This window comes from Chlamydotis macqueenii, chromosome 7 (genome assembly GCF_036417535.1).
Source record: "Chlamydotis macqueenii isolate bChlMac1 chromosome 7, bChlMac1.mat, whole genome shotgun sequence".
Taxonomy (NCBI): domain Eukaryota; kingdom Metazoa; phylum Chordata; class Aves; order Otidiformes; family Otididae; genus Chlamydotis; species Chlamydotis macqueenii.
The window spans coordinates 23,026,328-23,041,804 of NC_141562.1; the positions used below are offsets into that span (position 1 = coordinate 23,026,328).

Genomic DNA, 15,477 nt, shown 5'->3' on the forward strand with positions numbered 1-15,477 from the left:
TTCAGAGCATGACAAAACAGCAGGTTTAACAGAAGTAGTTTCCTCATTTTCTTCAGTCTCCTATTTTCTGAGAATATAAGACTACTATGATTTTTCTTCTTCCCACAGAACCCACACCCTTTTAAACTAGTTTTATTCTCACCATTAAAGTACTGAAAGCAAGCTAAAAAAAAAAAAAACAAACGTTGCTTACTTTAGATAAGAGATTATTCAGTTCATGAGGATGCAGTTTCACTACTTCCCCAAGTTGCTGTGCAGCTGCTTTTCTTGTTACTGGTGTTGTACCGGTGTCCAGTAAAATAAAGAGACGATCGAGCCTAAATATGATTAACGAAAACCGAAAATGTTATGCTATTCATAGTTCAGCTGCCCATTCCTATTAATATTCCTCCACATTTTTCAGTTTATCTAATGCAAACAGAATAATGTTTGCCTGAAGGCTGCCAGTTGACAGGGTGACAAGTGTACTTTTCTCCTAATAGTAAGCACAGTTGTTCTAAAAGCAGATTTAATTTGCTAAGCAAAAAAATGACAGAGAAACAGTTACAAATATTAGTTTAAAACTACAGTTACAGGAAAAAAAATTGTTTCCTTCTCTGTTCTGTGATAGAGCATTTTCAACTTTGAAAAAAAAAATACTGTTAAGTTATAAATGATCTTATCAAATTCCGTCTGATAGAGAAAGCAAAAGGCTCAACTGCTCATATTATGCATCATCATTTCTTTTGAAGATATAGCCTGTGATCTATAACATCAAACTCTGCTTTTCCAGGATACCACAGACTTCTACTTTTCACATACCTTCCCGCTAACTACATGGAATATATAAGACCAAATCTGTTGTTGTATTTACAGCTCTGAAATAACATACCTCCGCCCTTCCCATGAAATAAAAGAATTTAACCAGCAGATCTGTTTTCACAGTAACTCTGTATTTAGTGAAAGAGACTCCAATCATCTATTTTCAGAATAGCTAGCTTATTTCTTGTTTAGAGTTATGAATTAGAAAGTCATCATACGAAAAACCACCACATAGATAATCATATCAATGATGGAAGCAACAAACGTTCATTACTCCCTCCACTGTAAGTGGAACAGTTAAAACTCTCTTTACAGGGTACCTAGTTTATTTATTAGTTATTGGGCACTATAAGGTTATTACCAAGTGAGTCTACAATCTGTCCACGTAGTGCAATCAGAATTGTCCCATCTAGTGTTAATCAAAAATACTCCTCCAAATATTGCAACAATATAAAGCTCATATTTACACAGCATAGAAGTTCACTTAGATCTGCCTAACGACTTAAGGATACAGCTACCCTGAACAACTCCCCTTCCTCACAAACACAGACCATAGGTCCGAGCAAAAACTGAAATGTAATTAGTAGCAACAGATTAGTAGGCAAAATATTTGTACTTTTTTTTTCCTCTAAAGTTGCCTTTAACATTAGTTACAATAATTTACTAAAACAAAGTCGGCAATGCGCCCTTGCGGCCCAGAAGGCCAACCGCATCCTGGGCTGCATCAAGAGAAGCGTGGCCAGCAGGTTGAGGGAGGTGATTTTCCCCCTCTACTCTGCCCTGGTGAGACCCCACCTGGAGTACTGTGTCCAGTTCTGGAGCCCCCAACATAAGAAGGACATGGACCAGCTGGAGAAGGTCCAGAGGAGGGCCACAAAGATGATCAGAGGGCTGGAGCACCTTTTCTATGAGGACAGGCTGAGAGAGTTGGGGCTGTTCAGCCTAGAGAAGAGGAGGGTCCAGGGAGACCTGATAGCGGTCTTCCAGTACCTCAAGGGGCCTACAACAAAGATGGGGAGAGGCTGTTCAGTAGGCCCTGTTGTGATAGGACGAGGGGTAATGGTTTTAAGATAGAGGGAGGTAGATTTAGATTGGATATTAGGAAAAAATTTTTTATAATGCGAGTTGTAGAACACTGGAACAGGTTGCCCAGAGAGGTGGTGGATGCCCCATCCCTGGAAACGTTCAAGGCCAGGCTGGATGAGGCTCTGAGCAACGTGATCTAGTTGGGGATGTCCCTGCTCCTTGCAGGGGGGTTGGACTAGACAACCTTTGAAGGTCCCTTCCAACTCTAACCATTCTATGATTCTAAAAAAATCCCTCTTTCCAACATCACTGGATTTTGTATTCTCTCTGACATGCTTAAACCGCATTTACTCCTGAGAATATCTTACAGTGTGTTACAATGCATTAGACATAGTAGTGCTACACAGTCAAGGCAGTAATATCACAGAAATAACAGTTCCAAAACCCAAATGCTGTAACAACTGGAGATACCAAAATAAATATCCATTAAATAAAAAAAAAAAAATCCACACCAAACTAGCGAAGTATTTCAAATCATTCTAGTATTTTAGACACACTTCTGATACTTGCCAGCTTTGAAATATTTCTCTTCCTACTACTAAAATAGGTGAGTCTGTTTCAATTTCTGCTGATAAAACTGGAGTTGCAGCTGGTGTGATCTACTAGTTAGTAAATTGTTTTAAAGTTACATAAAAATGAAAATGTAAACTAAACATACCTAAACTAGCAGTTTTGCATGACTGGACTGTCAGGGGGGAAAGTAAAAGCTCTATAGACCCAACTCTTCTGTATCACTGATAGTGACTAGTCAGGAGGAACATACCAGATACTTAAGTTATCTACCAGTGTTTTTTTCCTTAGTATATTTGACAGCAATAACCCAACCTGATTTGCAGCACTCAGTATTATTCAGTACAAAACACAGCTTGCAGAAGAACCACAGCTTGCTCTAACTTGTTTGTTCTCTTGTTCTTAAACTCACCCTTTTCAGTCTTCATCTCTCTGTGAAACTTCAGTGTCCCATACTCAAGAAGTTTGCTATTTAGCACCACCCATTCCTTTAACTATCAAAGTATCTTTTTTTTTTTTTCCATCTCCAGAGTCAAGCAGGACGTGCAACTCAGACCACTTCCTCAACTAGAACTCTTCATGTGTCAAAACAGGAGGAAACCACTATGACGGCCTACCCTCAAAAAACCTCAAGTTTTAATTCCAATCTTAGTTACAACACTAGATATTCACTCCTAAACCCCACAACTTTTTGAAGCTGTATTACCTACAAAATAGTTGGTTGGTTTTTTTTAACCTGTAGTGTGTTTGTAGCTTGTGATTTTAAATTGTAATATGTTTCACTTACACAAAAACGCAAAATAAAACAACAACAACAAAAAAAATCTATTATCTCACATCACCATAAGAAGGTTTCAGCATTGAACCACAGTAAAATAAGTGGAAACACAATTAGCAAATACAGATAGCTAACAGTAGACAAACTGTACTCCTAGTCATGCTAATAATTCTTCCTTTCCCTCCCTCAGACTTCCCTGATGTACAATTCCCAAATAGTTAACACTTTAGAGGTACCAAGATTCTTAAATTACATTCTGGTGTTGCTGCAGCAAAGTATGGCAGAGCCTGAATTCTACTGCTCTAGTTGGAAGGGTAGCACTGAGAAAGCTGCCACTGATCAGCAGCACTAGTTTTTTTAAAGTAAAGTTTTCCTTTCTATTTTTTTTTAAGTGAAAAAATACTAAAAATTATAAAGAAATTAATTTTTAGAACCTGCAGTTGGAAAGACATTTCCCAAGTTCTGTTAAGGTTTTTATTCTCAGAATGAACTAGAAGTCTCTAAACTAGTTCTTAAAGCCAACGAAAACTAGCAGAGCTTTCTAATGGCGTGTGGTTCTGCCCCTCATGCTAGAAATTGCTGCAAGCAGAGCAGTGCATAGCTCACATCATTCACAAATGTAACACAGAAGTCTGAATCAGTGTGGTAGAGTGAAATACTCCACAAAGCAGATGAAATTTTTAATTATTTTATGAAAGAGTTCAACAGAGGCTGTCAGAAAGTTGCTCTAAGAACATGGAAGAGAAGCAAACAAGAGAAATACAAGGAATACTTACATGAAGAAAAACAAAAATCAAAAAGAAAACCAAAGAGACTTATGGATTGTTATGAAAAGTCTAAATACCAATGAATGCTAAAAATTAAATATATCCCTAAAATAAGTTCTCCTGCATGTTAACTGCTGTAATCAGAGCTTAACAATATGAAGTCCTTCACTTTTAACTCATAAGTAATGGTTTAGATAATACTTCTGACTGTCACCTTCCAATCCTGAGTCAACTACATCTCATCGACAGGACAGCAACCATACACCACCTCTATGTGAACTCATGCTACATGAGCTCATTACAAAGCAAGAACTTGTTCAAAGAGACAGATACCTTTTTTTCTCTCACTTGAGAAGTTTGAGACTTTCTAATCACTGCTGAAGTGTATCAGAACATGGATCAGCAATTCAAAGTGCTTATGAACAGCATTACATTCAAATTAAGTATATTCTTCTAAGAAATATCACGAGCTTTTACACTGACATAGAGCTCACTAGAACTGTTTCTTCGCTATTAGGGTGGTGAGGGACTGGAACAGGTTTCCCAGAGAAGTTGCGGATGTCCCATCCCTGGAAATGTTCAAGGCCACATTGGATGAGGTTTTGAGTGACCTGGTCTAGTGGAAGGTGGCCCTGCCCATGGCAGGGGGGTTGGAACTACATGGTCTTTAAGGTCCCTGCCAACTCAAACCATTCTAAGATTCTATGAAAAACAAATTCAGGTGCTTAAAAACAGGCACCTAGTAGCATCTGAAACACTTCAGAATGAGTCAAGCACATGGGGTCAGCACACATGACAAGATGCAGGAGATCCCTGTCAATCTGAAGCGGCAAGAACACGTCATACCATCTAAACTGGCACCAGATACCTAGATTAGGCAAGTGAATCCTCCCCCAAATAAATATTCCAAGTCATCAAACCCATAGCATTTCATTAAAGCACGCTAGTTTTGAAAAGACTAAAGTCTGAACTCTTACAGTCATAATAGAACCACCTGAGAGATACTCAATGATAATCAGTAGGTCTGTGATCAGGATACCAACTGGAAGAGCTATCCCAAACTGGACTAGACTCTTCCATCACTAGACTACTACCACTCAAACAATTTTATCTAACACTTGTAAAAAAATTAAATTATTACAGAAAGACTGCTGGCAAGAAGAATTCTAACAGCAAACAATTTAATTTGCATTGCTATTCATCAGAATAGCAAGGCTGGCTGTGATAAGGGGGAAGACTCTCTCTAACCAACATTGCTATGCAGAATCATTAGGCATACAGGCTTAGTTCAGTTAACTAAAGGGGGCTTTGCAAATAAAAGTACACAGAAACTATTATTGACTCCTAGACACTAAATATAACAAGCCTTTTGCTTTTCCAGTGCATTGTCGCAAAACTACAAATAAAAAAAAAATTGCGACCAACAAACATGAGAGCAAGTACTTCCAGAAGAGCCATCACAACTCATTTAGTGATACTCTCCAGGTAGTAAGGTGACTCCATATTCTAATCACTGCTTTTCAATCAGTTTCTCATATTCAGCATGAAACTAAGACATGACTGTACCCAGGCACAGCAGACAAATGTTGCAACAAATAACCTGTTCAGTTCTTCACACTGATCTTCAGTTCTCTGCTGCATAAAAGCATGGCTCCTAACAGAGGGCTGATCTCCACTTGAAGTGACACATCATAATATTTAAAGTGAACCTTACGGCACTCCTGTGGAACCTGGACAATGTTGATCTGAAAGCCCTTCATCGATAAGGACATTAGAAAGCTAGTAGCAGGATAGTTAATGACCAGGTCAAAATAGAGAGGTTATCAACAGTACCTCCAAAATATTTCCAAAAGACGACATATGCAGCTGAATTGTGTAAGGATCCTGATCATCCCAGTGTAAGTATTCTGACTGGACTGAGTCTCCACAGGACTTCCAATGAGGAAATTTGGGATACAGGGAATGGCTTAGTGAAAATGCCAGTTCTAGTTGCTGGAGTAGGTTAGAATTCTCAGCAGAGTGCAATCCTGAGTTTCAACTTTCATTTCAGTCTGTTATGTGTCTGAAAAGTTTTACAGCTCTCTCTCATCTGGCCAGTACTGCACGTTACTTCCGCTTTCCCCCTCCCCATGACTGTGTGGGCACTTCCCCCCAAAAACAGCAAGAGCTAAGGCAGTCCACTGTTCTGGTCGTTGAGTTAATCTATGTTGAAGACATAAAAGTTACACTCTTCCCCCCTGCTCCCTTTTGAGTCAGAACTCCTGTAGTCACATTGGTTGGAGCATCCACCTGTTCTGATGGTACAAGCATATGCCTTTAAGTAGTAGTGAAAAAATACTTCTTGTTCAGTTTAACTCTTGCTTTTCATGCAAGAGCAGCCACGAAGTAACAGCTTCCAAACAAGCTAGAAGCTGAATTCTTTCTTTATAAAGTATGTGATAACCCCAAAAGAACATTTCTAAGAGATGCAAAGGGCCCATAAAAAATTTTAAATAATTTTAATATCATGTAAGAACTTCAACCTCCCAATGATGCAGTATTAAACTTGAAATGTTACATAAGTAATGATGCCAGCCAGTGCAGTCATTTGTTCTTGGGAAGTCACAGCCCTACACGTCAAAAGCCAAGAGCAACACACAAAGCCCACTTATTTTCCAGGAGCTTTACTATCATAGCCTTCTGACATTATTTATTTTCAAACAAAAACTAGGTTCCTAATCTACATATTATCAGTTATACACAAATCCAAGCAAATTAAAACAATGAAAACTCTAGGAACTAGTATTGAATTTACATGAACCAAATCAAGAATGGCTTGCAGCAGCAGCAAGTTGTTATGCTCTCCACACTTACTTAAGGAAGTGTCTTGAAATTACCTCTGAAGAGGTTATCTTTAAGAAGGTATTTCAGGGTAAACTTAAAGATATACTTATTAAAATCAAATTGTTTGTCCTTAATGTACCTTACCAGCTTCACGCATTTAATCATATTTTAAAAGCATATTTGTTGTTGTTTGTACTATGATGGCTCTCAAAAACACAAGAAAGCCATCCATGAACAGCCTTGGTGTTAGAATAATGATACATGAAGTGCCTTTGCATACACTAAAGAAACTGGAAAAAAGTTTTATCAGCTATTGAAAGGTACTATTGACACTTTATTATCTACTGAAACTCAATCATCCTGAATAATCTATGAGCATTGTAATTTTCCATAAATAGGGAGTATTACTTTTTAATCTAAAGTATCTTAAAAGATCACAGTGCATTTATTGACTAGGAACATACACTTTGTAGGAATGAAGCTGAAACAAAACTCTCCACTTCCTTTTTTCCTTCTCAGTTCCACTATCAAGGATTATTTTTATTTTTTTATTAGCTATGCAAACGTTGTACTACTTCATACACACTTTCAAGATCAGAGTCAGAAGATAAAGCCTACCAAATTAGCTTCACATTCACAGAAAGAACATCGACCTTCCCACCCACCTACACATACTTCTGGAGGATGGTTGGCGTTCATTAGCTAGTCTTTTCTGCATAAAACTACCAAAGAGATGAGCATTTACGAAGCAACTATTCTGCAACATTTTTTGGTATGAGGCGTCTACTGTTGTGCTTTTAAGTCTACGTTCTAGTCTATCATCACAGAAGTGTTCTACAGGCCTTCAGTCCGTGTAAGAGCAGAATCTGTTAAAATAAGCATGTATACATACAATGCAGAATGAAATATCATAATATCTTTTGTTAGTAGTTTACAAATAATTATTTTTAAGGTGACTTTATTAATCACAAAGCTGCTACAAATTCTCAACCTAATTTTGAGATACTTCAAAACATTCCCTATATTTGTTTAGATCTCCCTGAACAGACTAGGGTTTTGAGAAAGGTTTTCAAGTCGCCAAACACCAGAAACTCATCTTTACTAGGAAAACAATAATTTGATAATTTACTGTTTTGAGAATACAAAAACACCCCTCCTACACTTCCAAAAATAGGGTTTTTTTCAAAAAATGGTTCCAAAACAGAACTAACCCTAATGAAGGTTTTTGTTAATATCAATGCTTGGCATGCACTCAAAGACTATGCTCCTTGGAGAAACACTAATTTGAATCATTTTGTCCCTCACTCTCCACACTTGTTTAGTGAGAATCATTCAACAATGAAGTATTATGTTGGTCCTTCAAAAATATAAAATGTAACTGTAACTACCTAGAGGAAAAGTGCAGATCTCTACAATTAAATGGAGCTGGCACAGAAGCTGGAACAGCCACACCCTCTACAGAAACATAGTTATGTGGTATATAAGTGTACAAAACTATTATTTGTATTATCTGAAAGAAAAGGACCTTAGAAATTCAATGTTCTGAAGTAAAAGGTGAAGACAAGATTTCTTTTATTTACAAAAGCAACACTGACTTTATATTGTTAATATTCCTGTGGTCCAGCAGCTGAAATGTTCATTTGTCAAGAGCTGCTGTGTAACTTCAAAAGGAACATGAACAGGTTTTGCTGTATCCATTAAAAAAAAAAAAACCAAACATGGGCAAGGTCAAATTTACACAGTATCACTTCTAACAATTATAAAAACATTGGAGTTCTCCAGGAATATGTTACAGCATTCCAAAATGCACTATTCTTTTACACAATTTACATGTGGAATTGAAACAACTCTGTACCAACTCAACAAGTATTACAGCACCTTTATTAAAGATCTATGCTTTACAGTCAACTCGTGTAACATTTTCATCTTAAAAGTGTAGTCTGAAGCAATGTAGTATGTGACATTATTAATACACCAACTTTTTAGAGCTCCACAATGAAGCTTAAGAATGAACCTTATTCAAAACAGATTTTTTCCCTTGTCAGTTACCAGACCAAACACATGTTAACTAAATCTTTGCACAGAGAACTACTGCTTTCCTCTAAAGCCATGTAGTTTCACAGAAATACAGAAACATTGGTAACTGAACGTGAAACCAGTCTTTACAGCAGACACAACCTCAGCATACAGCTGAAAAGCTGTATCTTGATATTCCAGTTAGTCCCCATATCACATGTACCTTTGCACAGTTATTTGAGCAGACTTCTCCAGACCTAATGCAATTAGAATAGTACTCTATTTTACATGATGGCTTACAGTAGGATTTTAATGTACATAGTAGTCTTGTTACAGCAGTCCTTACTATTTCCAGATTTTTATGGATAGCTTCCGAAAAACAAAAAATCGTAATATATAACAAGTTGATAAAAAATAAGAGTAGAATAAGACAAAGGGATACTTTCTTGAAACTACAAAGCTCAAACTAAAACACCTGCTACTAGAAGCCAAAAAGGTGTATTGCTACTATCATTCTGATTAATACTGGATTTCCATTATAAACATGCACAGCTTTACTTTGCTATAGACAATTGTAACCTTATTCACATACAACTTCAGAAACATAATTTACTTTTGTTAGAGCACTTTAGAGGTGCAGAGATACTACCAACATGTGATTTGAGGCTAATCTATCATAAGGTTAATTTGGATTTATGGTTTCCTTTCAACTACCGTGTTAGGAAGCTCAACACACCTATTTCACATCAAAAAGATGACAGGAATTTGTGCTCAGCATTTTTTATAAAATAGCTCTATTAAGACATACCTCTATATCTGTGAATACTTTAAATGCTGGCACACCCCAGCGCACATGTGTGTAAGCAGATACTACTCAACATCTTGAGGCAGAGCCAGAACACACTAATCACTTTTCTCCATGAAAGCCTGTTTTATTTCTGTTACTTTACAACTAATGGCTCTGAAAGGCAAAATGGTTTCTTGCCACTTTTTGAGACTCGATATCATTATCCCCTGTTCCCTAGCAGTTTAACCCAATGAAGGACCGGCCAACAAAACGAAGGCGTCGAATTCAGGAGGAAGACCGAGACGGCCCAGGCAGAGCCCCTGCGGCCTGAGGCAGGGAGGGGGCTTCCCTGCACGCCAAGCACGGCAGTTACCCCAGGCCAGGAAGCAAATCCAGGCGCCAGAGCACGCAGCCACCACTTAAAACCCACCGAGGTGGCCTGTACCGAAAAGGAGCGTGGAAGCCCCAGGGAGGCCTCTGCAGGCTCCCGAGGCGAGCGGGAGTGGAAACCGGGCACCCCTCTTCACCCCCGCACCCCGCAAAGGCAGGCCACATGGAGGGCCCGAGGCTCCGGGCCGCCGGTGCTGGCCCTCTTTCCCCCACCCTTCCCGGCTTTCACCGACCTGGAGACGGCCATAGCCGCCCGGAGCTGGGCCTCGCTGGAGGCGAGCGGCGGGACAGCAGGCGGGGGGGGGAGGGGGGCGACGCCGTTCTCCTAGGGCGGAGGGCGCAGGGCCTAGCTCGGGCCTCTCGGGCGCCGCACCCGGCCTCGGCCCCGCCGGTGATCCGCGAGGAGCGGCTGAGCACAGCTAAGGTCGGCAACGGTCAGAGCCTCGCTCCCCCTGCGGGGGCAGCAGCGGCACGGGCGGGGGCGATGCACAATCCTCGGAGCGCGAGTTAAAGCTTCTATTCCCCCATCGCCGGGGCGAAGCCCAATGCCTGGTTTTATACGAGCAGCCATCTTGTATTTATTCCCTTCCTCCATGATAGCCGCTTCCTGATTGGCAAGAGCGCCTGGCCGCAGCCAATGGAGAGAGGGCTTCTAAGAGCAAGGAGGGCGGGCACACGCAGCGCCCGGACTGAGCAGGACGGGCCATGGAGCTTGTCGAGCCGGCTGGGAGGGCGCCGGCCTCCGGCGGGGCGTACCATCGGCACGCGGTAGAGGGGGAGGCTCAAGGGAGAGCGCCCCAGTCCCTTACTCTAAGGGGAGAAGAGAGGCACCAGAACTCCAAGTACACCCGTTTTCTTGCAGGCTACCGAGCAGTGGCGCTTAACTCCCGCCAGCATGGCGGGAGAGGGCGGCTGGGAACTCGGCGAGCTCACGCCGCCCTCCCCACTCGCAGAGGTGCGCTGCCCCTCGGCTTACGCCCGGTGCTGCTGCGAGGCCGCTGGGCCGGCGGAGACTACGGCTCCCGGCGTGCAGCGTGCTCAACGCCGCGCCCCCTGCGCGGGGACGCAGCCCCAGCGCGTCCGGGGGCCGGGCCTGGCCGAACGGGCGGCCGCGCTCGTCAGCTGTATCTGCCGCCCCGCAGGGAGATGGGCAGGCGGGGTGGCCTCACTGGGGTTCTCCTCGGTTACTCGCAAGGGTTCATTAACTGACACCAGCGTCGCCAGGCAGCAAGGGGACATCTGGGCCGCTCCCCGCGGCGCGGTGGCTCCGCAACCGGCCGCGTTTCCTTCCGCTTCCTGCCGTCTCGGCTGGGCTCGGGGCGGCCTGTGAAACAGAACGGGACTTAAAAGATCGCTGGAATTCCACCCGGTGGTCTCCCCTGCCAGGCGTGTGGCCTGGCAGCCGGCCGCAGCTCCCCGTAACTCCTGGGAAAGAGAACCGAGCTGTCCGAGTACGTGCTACCGGCTGCGGTCAGACCCAGAGAAACACAAATTAACAAATCAGCCTTCGACTGATCATTTAAATTACTGATCCCAGACAGGGATGTAAATTTAGCAGACATACGTAACCTTTCACGTGATGAGTTGAAAACACAATCAGAGACTTTTATTTCCTGTAAGTGATGCATAAACTTGCATAAATGCATTGATTTGCATAATAATATATGATAAAGTTTTCCTCCAAGGCCCATTGTGGTGCGTATTTCATACCAAACCTTTCTGTAGGGATTTCTGCTCGCCCCCAGCCTTTCTACTGGATGATTTGCCTTTCTCTGTAGTAGTTAACTCTTCGTGTATGGGTTCTCTCATTCATTCCCCACTAATGCGTGCATATTCCAGACACGCTAATGCCGTCTGCGTGTTCACTGTCCTTTTTACGGTTCTGTAAACAAGGCACTGGTACATAATACCTCAACCTAGTCTTATCCACGTGGGTCTAGCTTACACTTGAGTCCTCTAGAAAGATTTGCCCCAGGTGCCTCTTTCCTGCCTGTCCCCTCTCCTATCCTTTGGTGGGAGCTCTGTGGTGACGAGGAGCTGGCGTTAAAGCAGCAATCAAACACCAGCAATGAGTCAGCCCAAGGCCTTTGCATCACAGAATGTGGCCAGAGCAAACCACAGACTTCATTTTTGATGGTAGAGATGGTTTTTGTCACAGTGCTACACTCAATGGCCCAGATAATGCCTTTTCTCTTCCCTATCATGGCTCTGATGTAGAAAACTACCTTTAGATAACTCAGTATGCCTCCTGTAGAAGAATACACAAAAAATACAGTGGATTTTGTTGGAGGGCAAGAGCCTCTTACTGAAGAAATCCAAAACTATGCACACTTTCCTTTCTGCCATCATATGCCATAATGTGTCTGCCTGTGTCCCTGACCCATGATCCGAGGCACATGTCTGCTCCTGTCCCATGTAGGTACATGTTTTCACATGATGAGCTGCCTGCTACTAAGCCATGTGATTGGTGAGGAATGGCATGGAGTTGGGGTAGGAAGCAGCAAGGAGCAGGCTGAGGGTGGATATATTTTTCTTGCATGTTAGATGCTGTTGACAGGGATGTACAGCAAACATCTCTGATAACATTTCCATGTTTGTTTGGCCAGGAATCAGCAGCCATCCTGTGCTGCTGTGAGCGTTACTGAAATGACCCGCCGGTGCTATTTCTAATTCTAATACTCTATTTCCTCAAAAACATTTTCTGCATTGTTTTAGTATCAGTCAAGGGAGAGTGCCCATCAAACATGCAGTAAAATTTGTTTTTAACAGCTCCATAGGGTTTATCCTACCTGATAAAAATAAGCACAGGGAAAATATTGGTGGTGGGTCTTATGCACTGAGTACTTGCTGAAATGATGGTAAACTGCAGTCCAGGCAAAACAATCTGCAAAAGATAGAAAGAATGATCCATTATTTACCTAATAGCAGGCATTCTGGACTGAAATACAATTAATTCAAGTTTTACACCATATATTTTTGTATTTTGATATGATGTTTATGTAAAGCATGTTACTTAACTGTTCACCTGTATCTTCTGCTCAATCCTTTTCCTACACCCTATGAAAACCAATTCTTCTTTATCTATGCCTTTGTTCATCTGCTCCATAAGCCATACCAATCCTTTTTGCATGTTTTCTTTTGACCTATTTTTCAAGGAGTAGCCATACATTTTCTCCTGTTTCTTTTCACATATGTTAAAAGAATCCCTCCTGCAAATCTGCTGTGTGACAGTATACTCTCTCAAACCTGTTCCTAAATTAGATAAAAGTCAATAATTTCCAGGCAGTTGGTATATTATGATCATTACTTCCTGCACTGATCTCGATTATTTTTATTTTTCCTCCTCCTGCCAACTGTGTCCACCTGTGAACTCTTACTGCTTAGTCTGCAGATTCAGAGCAACTGCAGCTTTCTTATTTGCTGTGTATGCCTACAGAGCCTAGGGCAAAAATGGTGCAGTCTCCAAGTGCTACAGCTGTGCAAACAGTTGATGACAGAGCCAGTTTTCCTGGTGGGATCCCTCCTGATGAGACCTGACATTCCATAATCTGCTACATGTTCTAGTCTTCTGGTTTTATTTTTCTGGTTAGTTTTTCGTGTCCTGAAGGTTTGTAGATTTGTATTGCTTAGCATCACACCACCTTCTCTGTAACTGTAGGTATAACATTTGATACCTCCTAGTCTGGTAAAAAAAAAAGATTATTTTCATAATAGTTTGCATGTATTTTAGTGGCCATCTTATTTGGTTTTAAATTCCCTTGGAAATCTTGTCTGAAGAGAAGCTAGTCTCAGAAGCTTGTTCCTGCTTAGCAGTTTGTACTTTCCACACTATTTTATAACAGATGAAGATTTAAATAACTGATATTCTTTGGACATACTTTACATATAAAAACTGGTTTTGTCTAGCTGTTATCCATGCTCCTGATTTAAATAAATATTTTATAGTTTGGGTAGTTTATTGTTCCTGTGGCATGTTTGTTAGGAAATGGTATAATCTATCAATTTCATATATAGTTGTTCTTTTTTCCAAAATAACTTCTATGTTTACATTTAAATCCTCTCTCTTTTTACTTCTCTCCGCAGGGTGTTATTAGTAACTACACCACTTTCTATGTCAAGAAAGTGATGAAAGTACATGTGCATTAACTAAATCTAGTTTATGAACTCTGAAGTATAAGGAGGTTAACAATAGTAACTCATATGGATAATTGCATCTTTATACCTGATCTCTCACTGACATGTAAGAGAGCAGAGATCTCAATGTATATACAGGAATTTATATATATTTGTTTATAATGCACATATGCATTCATTTATACGTAGATATACATACATATATAAAAATGAATATCCAGAAAGAAGATTGAAGGGGAGAAAAGCTCTTCTCAAGTATCTAAGTGTTTGTTTGTTTTTTTTTTTATATAAGGTAACAGGCAAAAATGAGCCACAGCTAGAGACAAAAAGAAATGGAAATAGTGAGGTCAAACTCTTCCTATAAATCTGCAAGTTTTTCTACATAGGCCTGTGGAAAAATGGAACATGAAAATAACATGAGAAATAAGTAGAGACCTTTTATCAAGTTCTTCTATTATTGAAGCTTGTGTGGCTGTAAGTTTTTTTTCTTTATTTAATTTCAGTAGTCAGATTGTTCTTTTTTTTCACGAGCTAAGGCAGAGGGATATTAGCCTGTGCAGTGGGGGAAAAAAAAAAAAAGTGCATATAATTCCAGTGTGCACAAACTGAATACAAAGAGCATAAATAGAAAAGCACCTCTGTCATCAGGGACGTAAGGATTCAGAAACACACTATAATGCTGAATAAACAGGGCCAGAGGTTTCACATCTAGTCCAGCTCTTTCCAAAAGCTATTGCTTTTCAAAGATAGAAAAGAAGGCTAATCTGTGGCCATCAGCACAAGTTCTGCTATAGTTAATGAGTTTAAATTAGATTGAAAAACAAGTCGGGTGAACATATCCTTTGCTCTCTCTCTATTTTATTATAACTAGTATATTAAATAATAGAAAACAATTAATGTTTTTCTTTTAATTTGTGAACACTGTTTCTCAGAATATATGAGGCCTATTAAAGATTTCTGGTGTGTTACTTGTGAAAATCAGAATTTACCACTCACCATATACCAGAATTGCCGTTAAATACCTCCAACATGATGTAGATAGTAGTGGTCCCATTTTTCATTTGCGGTGTGCAGACAAGGATGAATCAGCTGTAGGATTCACTTTGCAATGCCAGTTTATACTTTCTTTCTTCTATTTACTATGTGCATCCCTGAACATCTGATTACACCCCAAAGATGGACTGAGATGTGATTAAGAGATATCAACAATATCTTCTACTCTTATCTTCTCCTTAAAGGGTTAATTTTGCTGTATAGACTTCTGTTTGGTAGTGTAACTTGCAAAGCAAAAACTTTTATCTGATAATGTTCAAAGAGGTCTTTTGAAGAACTGCATGAGGATCATCCTCCTCTGTGTCAACTTTTAAGTTTGTCTGTCTTGAGGG

The 15,477-nt window shown here is 40.6% G+C and overlaps 1 protein-coding gene across 1 annotated transcript in view; it reads right to left on the minus strand.

The window, feature by feature from the left end:
* BTAF1 (B-TFIID TATA-box binding protein associated factor 1) overlaps window positions 1-10,799 on the minus strand; it is a 45,640-nt gene extending 34,841 nt beyond the window's left edge. The window contains exons 1-2 of the mRNA XM_086752454.1: window positions 10,192-10,799; window positions 194-317 (exon numbers count right to left, since the gene is read on the minus strand). Of these exons, the coding sequence (XP_086608580.1) occupies window positions 194-317; window positions 10,192-10,205 (138 nt within the window). The 5' untranslated portion in view covers window positions 10,206-10,799. The remainder of the gene's footprint in view (window positions 1-193; window positions 318-10,191) is intronic.
* Window positions 10,800-15,477: the final 4,678 nt, after the last annotated feature.